The 13,709-nt window shown below is 41.2% G+C and overlaps 1 protein-coding gene across 2 annotated transcripts in view; it reads left to right on the top strand.

Moving 5' to 3' along the window:
• The window catches only part of Ncoa5 (nuclear receptor coactivator 5), a 34,349-nt gene that overhangs the window by 2,386 nt on the left and 18,254 nt on the right, over nucleotides 1-13,709 (top strand). For both annotated transcript variants that reach the window (XM_059261917.1, XM_059261918.1), the window contains exon 2: nucleotides 10,439-10,505. In XM_059261917.1, coding sequence (XP_059117900.1) covers nucleotides 10,468-10,505 — 38 coding nt within the window. In that variant the 5' untranslated portion in view covers nucleotides 10,439-10,467. The remainder of the gene's footprint in view (nucleotides 1-10,438; nucleotides 10,506-13,709) is intronic.

The raw sequence follows: 13,709 nt of genomic DNA, 5'->3' as shown, positions 1-13,709 counted from the left end.
GCAAGTTCTTTGTGAGGTGGGTGCATCGGTGGTGTATGTGTTAGGAAGTTTTGTGCATATATAGGAATGAGAGCTCAGTGAGTTTTAAGATTTCTTGCCCAAGATCACATATTAAGAATTGTGAGAGAGAAAAGTATTGTCAGAGATAAAAGATCTCATAGGCAAAACTAAGCAATGTTGTGTGGCATCCATAGTCTAGGAGTCCTGAGGCCTCTGTATATTAACTGTTTTTGTGTGTGTGTGTGTGTGTAATATATATATATAATGTCCCAGAGATGATGATAGTTTCATTATGACTTTCCTTCTGTCTTCCCATGAACTCCTCCAGTTAAGTGTTCCCCCAAAGAATTGTTCTTTCTACTGCATTGCTTCCTGTATACCTTGTGATTTATGAATGATTACCATGTGTCTTTGAGACTAATACTTTAAAGCTCACTGTCAGCTTTTTGTGTGTGCTAAAAGATTTGTCCTATGAACAGCATATATGGTGTGTAGACAATTCTGGTTAAAGTTAAACTATCAGATAGTTAAAAGAGCAGTGCCCAACAGAAAATGACCCTCTTATTACTCTCATTAATAGAAGCTTTAATGATGAAAGGTAAGGGTAAGGCTGTCTAAAGCAATACCAGGGTGTCAATTACCTATTTATTCCTCCAGCTTACCCAATATAACATACAGTTAGGCTGTCTATTTAGAAGTCTTCCTAAACCTCCTGAAAGAGAAATAACCCTGAGACATAGTGTTAGAAAGAAAAGCTATGACAATGACTAAAACATGGAAACACACAGTCCCTGAAAACAGTCTAAAAAGTATAATCACACTGTGACCTCCAAAGGAAACAGGACCATCCACACAGGTTCCAGAGGCTTAAGTTAGTAACACACAGTTTTGGGGCTCACTGGCCCCTGTCATGAGGGGAGTGCAATCTAATGCTTTAATTGACTGAGTTTGTTGTTTTTGAAAGCATGTTAAGTTCATTAGCCCATTCTCTGGCTAATGAAGAGCAAACTCTAATTCCGCAAGCCAGAACTGTCAGTATTGTTTTGCTCCTGGGGTTCTCTTTGAAGTATTTTGTTTTACTACCTAAATGCAAATTTGGGGGAAAAATTAAGATGGTCACATACATACTTTCACATTCACACTACTAAATGTGTGTCAGATCTGAAGTTAAAAAGCAGACATTTGGATCTTGGGAGACATTCCTTGTTAGGAAAAGGCATTCTTCTGAATATAAGGTAGTAGCTATGGAAAGGTCCACAGACATTCTGAATATTACTATTGTTTCTAGTTTTCAGACTCTACTACAACTTAGCAAAAAAAAGTAAGAAGCAATCTAGTTCACACTACGAAGCTGAACATTTTTAGAGTTAAGAGCTTTTGTAAACAAGTGCAAACATAAACCAGAAGTCGTCACTATCAGGTAATAATCCTGACTGTGACTAGATTTTCTGACAGTTGATGTTTGTTATTTCTATTTGAACAGGTTTAGGGAGACTTGTAAATGGGAGGCCTAACTAACTGTATGTTATATTGTGTAAGCTGGAGGAATAAATAGGTAACAACAGACTAGTACTTCCCAAATATTTGTTGAGTACCCTAGATTTTAGTTCAATTACTGAATCGTGGTCTTAATACTCAGATTCTGTAAACTTAGGACAGGGCCTAGGAGTTTGATTTTTAAATGAGCTTTCAGCTGGGGATTCAGCTCAGTGACCCTGGGTTCGGTCCTCAGCTGGGCGCAGGGGGTGGAGGGGGGAGCAGTAAATGATCTTTTCAGGAGGTACTGACACATCATCATTAAAGCAGTGTGACATAGGGAATGAATGTATATGTGTGATATGTGGGAACATACCTCTCTATATATGTGAGAGAAGGGATGGGAAGGTTGTGTTTCATGGACATAGAGTTTCAGTTTTGTGAGATGAAAAGGCTATGAGACTCTCCTGCCTCACTGAATGTACTCACCCCTGCTCAAGTGCCACTTAAAAGGCAGGAAGATGGCTCGGGTGAAGCTGGTGCTGGAGCATTTGCCCAGTGTGCTCAAGACCCTTTGTCCTACCCCAGCACTGGACTAAAAGCTGAGGTGATGGGTTTTTAAGTGATGCTAAGAAAATGAAGAATGGTTGTTTTCTTTCTGAATAGTGCACTGAACTAGTAGACTGTGACTATTAAGATGTTAGGAAACTGGCTAAAGAGAAGCTTGTTGGCTATTATTATTTTATCAGTTCATTTTATATTCCATGATTAAAAGTAAAATCATAATCTTTTGAAATTTCTCCACCTCTTTTTTTCCCCACTGTCAAACCAATGGTCCCTAAAGAATGCTACTGTAATGGGCAACATTCTGTCCTTTAAATTTTTGAAAACTTTATTATTAGTATGTGTGTGATATGTGGGGGTGCACACATGTCTCAGCATTCATATGGTGGAGAGTGGACAACTCTGTGGAGTCAGTTTTCTCCTCCCTTTACATGGGTACTGGAGTTTGAACTCAGGCTTTCATGGCGGTTGCATTTATCCACAGAGCCACCTCCCTGGCAAAGACTGCCTTAAGTTTAAACGCTCCTGCCATGATTTTAGGCAATGAAGCATTGTTAATTTAGCTTCGTTTTGGTAGTTTAGTTCATGTCTTGTATCTAGCGGGTCCTTTTACCATCATTTTTTTTTTTCCTTTTTCATAGCAGAGTGTTTTGTGATCTAGATTTAGTCTTAGACTGGCTTCATCTGTCCTGCTCTTCTAAGTACTAAACATCCTATGGTTTCCTGATGTTGTATCGTTTGCATTCATATGTGCTGGGTAGTTGGTTCTTCCCTCTTCCCAAGCCTCTCTTCCTTCAAGTTCCCCTGTTTGTCTCAGTCCTTCCTTTCCTCTTCCATAACCTGTCTTTTCCCTGTAAGTACCTTTCTCCTTTATTAAACAGTGAACTCCTGTAAGTAGGGATGTGAGCCTTATCATTTCCACATATCCGACAGCCTAGTACAGTAGGAATTGTTTGTTTGTTTTGGTTTTGGTTTTTCAAGACAGGGTTTCTCTGTGTAGCCCTAGCTGTCCTGGAACTCCCTCTGTAGCCCAGGCTGGCCTCAAACTCAGAGATCCGCTTGCCTCTGCCTCCTGAATGCTGGGGTTAAAGGCATGTGCCACCACCTCCCAGTTTATACAATATGAATTCGACAAATGGCAACATAAAATAAATATTCTGTGTGTTAATTATGAACTATCCTTTTCAAGTTCATTGACTTGGTTTCGTAAGAACTAAGCTTCTCTGTTTTGCCTGTTTTAAAGCCGTATTTTAAATTTTTGTAGTCCGTGGTTTACTTTAGATTAGCTTATCTTTTTGACTCTCAGTGAATCTTTTTGTTGATTTGTCTCATTGAATCAACATAGTGAACACAGTAGAATATTCATTTTATCAAGAAGACAGGGCTCAGAGAAATCAAGTGATTTGACTGAATTCCTTAAGTAGGGCTTTGCTCAGATCTGCTGATCCTAGCCAAAAGAAGGAAAGGGGGATCGCCAGGCACAGATAGGCAAAAGCTCAGTGACCTTATTTTGTGGAATCTGAAGCCATCTCACAACAGCAGAGAATGATGGTTACTGCAGGCTATGGGTTGGGGTGATGATGGGCAAGGGGAAAAAATTGCAGTGATGAATGGTAACTTGACTCAGATATTCCACACTGTACATGCATGTATATACCCATGACATATTATGAATATGCATACATCCATACCTTATAACATTACAGTGTATCCCATGATTACATATGAATATAACTTGTGAGATTTTTCATTTAAATTTCTTGCTTGGGAATTTCATCCATGAGTGCTGTATTTACATTTCTACTCCCTCTCTTTCTCTCTCCTCCAATTCCTATGTCCCCATCCCCAACTCCCTTTCAAATTCATGGCCTCCTCTTTTTAAATTTTTATTGTTACATATTATGTACTATTATATGTATTATATATTTTGTATGTATTATATATACATGTGCACAGATCTGTGCGCACGTGCGCATGTACATGTATGTAACTACTGAGTCTCTTTAATGTTGCTACTATGTACATGTGTTTAGGGCTAACCACTTAGGATTGTATAGCCTCTTAGGCTTGTCCCTGGAGAAAAGTGATTCTGCCTTTCTTTCAGCAGCCATTGATTGCCTAGTATGTAACTCTTCATCTAGGGGGTAGGGCCTTGTGGAATGCCCCATCTATATTGGCGTGTGAACTGGTATTGTCATTATACAAATACTGTTTAGACAATGGTATTGTTGAGATTTCATGGGTGCTTCTCCTTGCCATGTCTACAAGACACTGCTTCACAGAAGATGTCTTGGATCTCTGGCTGTTAACATTGTTTTTCTGTCTCTTCTTCCAGGATGTTTCCTGAGCCTTAGGTATAGGGGTTGTGTTTTAAATGTATCACTTGGGGTTGGCCATCTCATGGTCCTTTATTTTCTGCATTTTGACCAGCTTGTGGATTTTATAATAGTCATTTGCTGCAAAAAGAAGCTTTGGAGAGGGGTGAGAGCTATACTTACTTGTGGGTTTTTTAATTTTTTTTTTTTTTAAAGATTTATTTCTTTATTATGTATACAGCATGTATGACTGCAGGCCAGAAGAGGGCACCAGACCTCATTCCAGATGGTTGTGAGCCACCATGTGGTTGCTGGGAATTGAACTCAGGACCTCCGGAAGAGCAGTCAGTGCTTTTAACCTCTGAGCCATCTCTCCAGCCCCGGGTTTTTTAATTTTTTTGATTTGAGCTTCAGAAAATAGAATAAAAGGTTCAGCTTGTGGGGTGGGGGTGACACTAGGGTTAGCTCAGTGGTAGAGTGTTGCCCACCCTTCACAACAAGATCATGGATTAAATCCCCAGAGTGCCCAAGCTCTCATGCGCGCTCGCGCTCTCTCTCTCTCTCTCTCTCTCTCTCTCTCTCTCTCTCTCTCTCTCTCATACACACACAATTTCACAATTAAAAGAACAGCAAATTAGAGTTAATGGTTTTTTTGGAACTCTTTGATCCCAATATTTAAGAGTCGGGGGCAGAAGAATTTGTGTGTTTTGTTTTGTTTTTCGAGACAGGGTTTCTCTGTAGCTTTGGAGCCTGTTCTGGAACTTGCTTTGTAGATCAGGCTGGCCTCAAACTCAGAGATCCACCTGGCTCTGCCTCCCGAGTGCTGGGATTAAAGGCATGCGCCACCACTGCCTAGCTGAATAGAATTTGGAACTAGAGGCCGAAACAAAAAAAATAATTTTTGTCTGAAGAATTGAAATAAAATATCAGTAGCAAACCCCAGAAATATTATAGTTCGAGGTAATGGAAATTGATAGAAGCAGTAATTAAATAAGTAAATCCTACTCCATTGAGTATCTGCGAGGCATTTAAACATTGTATTCAGCATAGACTGGCCTTTTCCAGGTTCCCCTGGGCTATGATCAGTCCTAGTAAGAGTGTTCTAAATGGAAACCATGTCTCTGTTAGGGAAGGCTTAGCATGATATTTAAGGACTTTGTTGTGTTGGTTGGTCTTGGATCTGAGTTCCAGATTTGCTTTTTTGTGTGGGGGTGAGAGTGTGTGTACATGATATGCACATAAGTGTGAATGTACGTGTGTAGGGGTGTCAGAGTAGGACATAGGGTGGTTTTCCCTATTGCCCTCCACCTTAGTGCCTTGAGACAGGGTCTCTCACTGAACTAGACTGGCTGGCTGCCCTCAGGATCTGCTGTCTCCATCTCACAGACCTGGGATTACAGCCTGGCACAGTGCTTAACTCTTAATGTGAGAGTCCCAAATTCCCAGCCTTCCAGATTTTCGTCTTGATAATAGTGTGGCCTAATATAAACCACATGGTTTTTTGTTACCCTCAGATTTCCTCATCTGCAAATTGGAAATCTCCTTTTTTTTTGAGACACTGTCTCACTGTGTAGTTCCAGCTGAAGAGTATGAAAGGATTGGATCAAATCGTGCACATGGTGTTCTGTACAGGCTTGGGGACAGAGTGAACACTTCATAAATTCCTCTTTCCAGGACTGCTATGCTGATACAGTTAAAGATAAAATAAATACAGAATGAAGGGGATAAATATGAGGGAATGTGTAGTATTCAGAGTGAATTTAGCTTAAAGTGCTAATTAGAAGAAATGCAACAAGCATGGCATTTTTTTTAATCTCTGGCCTGTGACAGTAAAACTCATTAAAGTGTCCCTGATTTACATGTGTTACCAAAGCTATCTTCCTTTAGAAACCCTGTCATTTTTCCTCCCAACTGGGAAATGCAGTAGGTAATATTTACTGTCTTTGTGGGTATAGTTTTCCAAATGATGTCATCTTCATATAATGCCAATTCAGTCACTCCTTATTGTTAGTCAGTTTTCAGCTAAACTTTGAGGGAAGTTTTATTTTATTTGGTGGCAGTTATTGGAATTATATGGAATCTTTCAACAGTAATAATGGAGCTGTGGACCATTCAAGTCTCATGGTTCACACTGCTGTTATGTCTTAGGCTCATTGTTTTCTGTTGCTGTAGCCTGCTAAGTAGAAAAATCTAGTCTTAAGGTTGTTTTGAAGGGCATGTCTGTGGCTCCATAGTAGAGAGCTTGGTTCTCAAGCATGAGGCCCAGTACTGCAGAAACAACAACAACCCACCCCCCCACCCCCCACCCCACCCCCACCCCCCGCTCCCGCGCGCGCTCGCTCGCTCTCTCTCTCTCTCTCTCTCTCTATGTATGTATGTAGAGCAAAACAGTTCATGGTGCTATGAGTACAACACATGTGTTTATAACACTCAAGAGCAGCTGTTGAGCCCTGCCTGGCATATTGGTTTGAAATAAAACTGTAGATTGGGCCGGGCGGTGGTAGCGCATGCCTTTAATCCCAGCACTCGGGAGGCAGAGGCAGGCTGATCTCTGTGAGTTCGAGGCCAGCCTGGGCTACAGAGTGAGTTCCAGGACAGCCACCAAAACTACACAGAGAAACCCTGTCTCGTTGGGGGGGGGGGGGGGGACGGACAAAAAACTGTAGATTGGAAACTACACACTCTTTGGGAATTCTTCACCCTATTCTTTCATGTTTTAAAGTGGCTCTGCTGTTTCGGTGTAACATGTTTTCTTGATTATTTTTCCAGTTTTTCCTTTTTCTGTAAATCCCATAGTTGGTGTTGGTTTTCTTGACTTAAAATCTTTAAGAATTGCTTTTAATGTGAAGCTTTCAGAAGACTGCTTGGAAATCACAGATGTTTGGGCCAAGGTTATATACCTCCTGGTGATTATGTAATATTGAATGGCACTCATCTTGCTGATAAAATTATTTAAATATACAAGTAGCATCCAAGCAAAAGTGGAGAAGACACTGAGAGACTTGACTTTGAGTTTTATAAAGGTGTTTGACCAGAATAACGTGTCATAGAAACAGAAAGAAGCCACACCTTTCCCTTTTCTAATCAAAAGAAGCCTTCTGTCTGTCTTTGGAAAGACTCTCAAATTGCTGCCCCCCTCCTATTGACTAACTTCTATCCAACCGTAATTCCCCATTTCATGTCCAAAAAGCTCTGACTCTTGATGCTTTTTTTTCCTTCTCCTTTAGATTAATGCCATTTTTATTTTCGTGATGCTGACTGTCTAGCTCTCTGAGGAGTCAGGAAGAAAATGGTGTGATTAATACAAAAGCTCCTTTAGCAGTAATGGCATGTGCACTTTCAGAGAGGCTCCCTAAACCTTTGCCTCCAGGGACAGAAGCTCAGAAGTTGTGTGTGTGTGTGCTGGGATTGTGAGGGGCTTGACAGCGGTGTTGGTGATGGTGTCTTCACTACTGTCTGAAAACTCTCCACCTACCCTAACATGGGCAGTTCTCCTGAGTGAGACTCTTAGCTAGAAAATCCCATTTCATTGTCTCTGTCAACCAAGCTGAAAGATTGGTGAAAAGGCAAACACTTGGCACACCATACTGAAAGTGTGTTGGCCTCTAACGTAAAAAAGTAGTTTGCGTTGAGGCTGCAGCTCAGGGGCAGAGAACTGGCCTAGCTAGCTCCACGAAACAGAAGTAGTTATGGCGGCTCACACCTGTAATCCCAGCACTTGGAAGACTGACACGGGAGGGGTGTCTTGAATTTGGGACGAGCCTGTCTCAAAGAGGGAAGAGAGGAGGGGAAGGGGGTGGGGAATCCTCTTTGTTTTTGTTTTTTTGTAGAGGAAACATAAGCCACAACATCCGTATATATCATTGCTTTGTATAACTAAAGGAGAAGAGATACTACAAAGCAATTACGATAAAAATGGCTTAAGGGGTTTTTTTTGGGGGGGGGGGCGAGCTTTCCGAGACAGGGTTTCTCTGTGTACCTTGGGAGCCTGTCCTGGAACTAACTCTGTAGACCAGGCTGTCCTGGAACTCACAGAGATCTGCCTGCCTCTGCCTCTGCCTCTGGGATTAAAGGCATGCACCACCACCGCTTGGCAAATATATAATCTTAAGTGTTCTTTAAATAATCTTTCAATTGTAAAATTGTTTTTAGCAACTTGAACATAAATATCCCCTTCCTATCTTGAACCAGTTTTGCCTCAAATTTTCACAATATAACTACTTTGATCTGAAAATTCCTCTATGGTAGAGCACTCACAGACTGGATACAATGTAATACCCTTTCATATGCAGAGGGAAGGGATAGATTTGACAAACTTACCAGTTAATATAGTACCACAGGGAGTAGTATGTCACCTAAAAAAAATCCCAGCACTCCGGGGTATGCAGCAGGAAGATCTGGACTTCAAAGCAACTTGTGCTACAAACAAACAGCACCATTTATATGCACATACTAGGTGTACCCAGTGATATTATGAGAACTATGTAAATAGAGGTATTATTTCCTCCAAATCCTATCTGCTGTGTACTTAAAGGGTGTAATGAGCAGGCCAGGTCAGCAAACCCTTGCAAAGCTGAACTTGTTCTTCACAATTATACATTTAAAAAAGAAAATTAGAAAACAGAGATGCTCCTGTGGGTAAAGATTCCTGCTTGCCAAGTCTGAGAACCTGAGCTTGCTCTCTGGAACCCATGTAGTGGAAGGAAAGAATTAGGTCCCAAAAGTTGTCCAGCCCTCACACATGCACATGCATGCACAATTTTTTTTATGTAATTATTTACTGTGATGCCTGTCATTATATAATGTGTGATTTGGATGTTTGTGAACTTAACTGTAAATTACAGAAGCTCCTTCCACAGTATCAAAGCTCTGGCAGCTATTTCTAGTCAAGTCTTACATAGAAAATATATCTTGACTTTAAGTAGAGATTATATTCTATGTCTTCGTAATTCAGAAGGTAAGGAATGATTTGGGCAGAATAAGTCTCTCTGGCTATATAGATTCATGCTTTCTTCAGTTTTGTCAAAATCATCTTCCAGGTCATAATGTAGAGGCTTCTGATTTAAGTGGAATTACAGATCTTCCTCACTTGAATAAGAACTAAAAAACTGGCAGCTTACAGGGTGAGTGAGGCCTATATGAGACTATTTTAAGTTTTTCATATTGCTGTGGTCTTGCACATGATTGGAATCTGCTTGGAATTTTTTTTTAATGCATAATTACTTTCTAAAGCATTCTCTTGTCTGAGTGTGTAATACCATTTCAGTCAGTAGCTGTGATCTGTTGACTGCTTAAATGGGACAAGAGGAGGGAAACTTCACTGCAGTAGGAGGTGGTGTGTTTCAGTTGTCGAGTTTGGAGGCTCTAATCCAGTCATTGGCTTTCTGAGGTTTTGAGACATAGATTGATGTGTTTCTTAAGTACTCTATTGCCTCTTAGAACGTGGTATTTTGTTTTTAGCAGAACAGGCTTTAGCTGCATGTGTTCATTGGCCTTTCTCTAAGCTTTTAAACACTGATGCCCTCCCCTGTTTATCCCATGGCACATGCCTTTCTCTCTAAATAAAAGGTGACCAGGAATGGTTTCTCACACCCATGTACAAAATGTTCATGCTTATCTTAGCTTATAGCTGTGAATGGATCATATTCTTTGATTTTAAAAATTAGTTTCTTACCTACATCTTATTCTGGAAGATTTCCATCCAATGGAAAGCAATCTAAAATACATTAAAAGGCCATGATTCACTGAATATTTTAAGACCGTTAATTCAATTTACACAAATTATGTTTTAGATACAAAATAGAGGGTCATCTTTTGCTATAAGTCATGACACTGTACACCCTTAACTTAGTAATAAAAACTACCCAAGTGCAGTATGTCTCTGAATGGATTTCCTTGTACCAGCTGGTTGCCATTGTAGTTTTTTTTTTCTTTTCTTTCTTTTTTTTTCTTTTTACTTTTCTTTCTTTTTTCTTTTCTTTTTTCTTTTTTCTTTTTTTTGGTTGTTGCTTTCATTTAAAATGTGCTGATGATCTTGTTTTTATTCCGTAGCATTGAACAGATGGGTTGATTATTCTTTTCAGATATTAATAAGGCAGCGGAAAGAAGAAATATGAATACGGCTCCATCAAGACCCAGCCCCACACGAAGGTAAAGTACCCTGAAGCAGTGAGTTACCTTGGGAGAGTTGGGCTTTGGGGAGTTAAGCCCAACTTCACACATCAAGGGTCTTTTCTCCCCCCCAACAAATAGAAACGCTCAAGCAAACAAGAAGCTTGTGTGAAGGGCCTTTCTACTTTTTAAAATCATACATCGGGAGATACAGAGGAAGCTTTGGGTTTCCGGTGACAAAACCAGCAAGTTGAGCTTACAGCATGAGCTGCAGGCATTGGAAGAGGATAAACCTCTCTGTCTTCCCCAGCTCACGTGTCACTGGGAGCCTTCAGAGCAGGACGAGGGCCCCAGGGGCGTGTTGGTGTGTGCCTGCCTGCTGCAGTGCAGCGGGCAGCAGAGGTTGACTCTTCGTTGCAAACTGCTGCCGGTCCAGACGTTAACCCAGGTTTGCAGAAAGAGCTGCTTGAGAGATTGCTGCTGTGCCTGTGCTGCAGATTCCGTGTGCTCGAATGTTTGGGTTACTTGTTTGAGGGGAAATAAAAAGGGCAAAACACTCCACTTCTCCAAAGTCTTCCTTTTTCTGAGCTTTCCTGACCATAGAGGGCATTTTCCCAATATGGTGTTCCAGTATAGACAAAAAGGTCATATCCTTGGTGTGTACTCTAAAGATACAAAGGAAGAACTTTGCTAGTGTTCCATTGAGATTGTATACACACTTGGTGGTCCCATAGCAGCTCACAAGTGGGATGCAGTGTATGCACTTTCATGTGGGATGCAGACCAACGTGATGTGATTCATAGCTGCTGTCTCTTGAAGACTCAGGGGTACTCTGGACCTTTGCTCCTAGGTAAAATGCCAGATTTCCACAGAAACTAAAGCCCACAATAGAGCACATTCCAGGCCAGTGAAATGGCTCAGAGGGAACAGGTACTTGACACCAACCCAGCAGCTTGAGTTGGATCCCCCAGGACCGACACAGTGGAAGGAGAGAGCTGACTCCCATTAAGTCTCCTCTAACCTCCACATGTGTGCGCTGTGTACCCCCTACACAGAGAGAGTAAATGTAAATTTTGTTTTCTTTTTGTTTTTTGAGACAGGATTGTCTCTGTATAGCCCTGGCTGTCCTGGAATTAGCTATGTAGACCAGGCTGGCCTCAGACTCAGAGTTCTACCTACCTCTACCTCCTGAGTGCTGGGATTGAAGTGTGTACCACCACCGCTACCGCCCCCCAGCTGTTAATGTAATTTTTGAACAAAACTACATTTCTTATGTGAACTAAGCTTAGTTGTTCAGACAGAACCCTGATATACGGAGGAGTTGAATTCAACACCGTCACTGAGGCTATGCACAGCTGTCACGTGGATGTCCGAGCTGTCTGTTGTTTCCACTGTTCATGAAGGCACATCATGTTGTTTTTTCCTTCCAACCCTTTAATACTTGTGACAGGCTGCAAGTATAGCTCAGTTGGTAGGAGGCTTGCCTAGTGTCTACTAAGCTTTTTTTCAATCCTTAGCACCACATAAACGCTGTGTGGTGGTACATGCCATAATCCCAGCACCTGAGAAGTAGAGGCAAAAGGAGCTCAAGGTCATCATTGGCTACATAGTGAGTTCATAGTGAGTTCAAGACTGGCCTGGGATACACGAGAGCTTGTTTCAAAAAAGAAAAAAAAGAATGATTGTGACTTGCAGGTAAATACTGCGTTGGTTGACTTACAGGTATGTGTGAGTAGCCAGCCTATAGGACACAAATCCTTAAAACTTAAAAAATTTCCATGTAATGTCTCCTTCCATCAGGCTGTATCTAACTGTGGTATAGATTTAGGGCAGTCACAGTCCCATCTCTATTGTTACTCATTGCCTCAAGAAACACGCAGTGGGATAGCCAAGAGTTTGCATCTAATGGTCAGAATTAGGAGGTTTGGGGTCGAAGTTATAATTGCCAATGACTTGAAAGAGGAGACGTGATGTGTGTAATTTCTAGAGAGCTCTAGTGTGTATTTTTCTCAACTAAGTGGCTTAATGAGTATAGAATTTATAACTACGAAGACATTGACTCTACTAGAAAAATTATCCCCCTGTGATGCTTGTGATCTCCGGGTAGAATCAGCTATGGTTTTACAGACTGGACACCAAAGAAAGTGTATACACACACACACACACTTTATAGAATGTCATTCTCGTTTGTTATGAATTAAAAGGGCACTTTATATCATCCTAATGATGTTTAGCCAGGTGCTTCTCACATTTCTAGTTGATCATAAATATTCAACTTGCAGTTTTGGAATCCAGTGTAGCCATTGCCAGGGCACTAAATTAAAGAGATTAACTTCATCCCATCCTAAAATTCGGCTCCATAATGTCATCTCTGATGGAAGTGTCTTAGTCTTTCTTCTGTTACTGTGAAGAGACCCTATGACCAAGGCAACTCTTATAAAGAAAGCATTTAACTGGGGGCTGGCTTACAGTTTTAGAGGCGTAGTCCATTATCATCAGGGCAAGGAGTATGGCAGCCCACATGGCACTGAAGCTACATTCTGGTCCATAGGCTGAGAGACTCTGGACGTGGCATGGGCTTTTGAAACCTCAAAGCCCACCCCCAGTGACACCCTTCCTCCAACAAGGCCACATGTCCTAATCCGGATCTTTTCAGATATGTGTCACCACTCCTTGGTGACTAAGCACTCAGATATATGTGCCTACATATTCATTCTTATTCAAGTAAGGGGCCATTCTTATTCAGACACCACAGGAAGGAATATTTTTTCTTTTTTTAATAATAGCTTCCCACAAGCAAGCAAACAGCATTAGAGAACCCTTTCCAATGGCTTCCCTGCCAGATAAACAAACATGCAGAACTAAGCTCCAAACAGATTGAGTATAGCTAGGGTGTGGCTTCCTGCCATGCTCACAGTCAGCAAGAGGGATTGCTAGGCTGGTGTCATTTGACAACAGTTCTTGTGATATGTGACTGGGTTCCTTGGCGTGTTATTTAGCACAATGATGTTCTATATGGTTATGCTTAACTTGTTTCAGGGGAAAACAGGATGCTCACATTTGGTAAAATTTGTTCTGGACACCACTTAAAACCTGAACAAAAGAAGCCCAAATTTTAAAAAAGCCCACCTTTAAAAAAACGAAATCAGGGGCTGGAGAGGTGGCACAATGGTTAAGAGCACTGACTGCTCTTACAGAGGACCTGGGTTCAGTTCCCAGCACCCACGTGGCAGCTCACAACTG

This window comes from Peromyscus eremicus, chromosome 4 (assembly GCF_949786415.1).
Source record: "Peromyscus eremicus chromosome 4, PerEre_H2_v1, whole genome shotgun sequence".
Classification (NCBI taxonomy): Eukaryota; Metazoa; Chordata; class Mammalia; order Rodentia; family Cricetidae; genus Peromyscus; species Peromyscus eremicus.
This window is presented reverse-complemented; position numbering and strand designations above follow the sequence as displayed.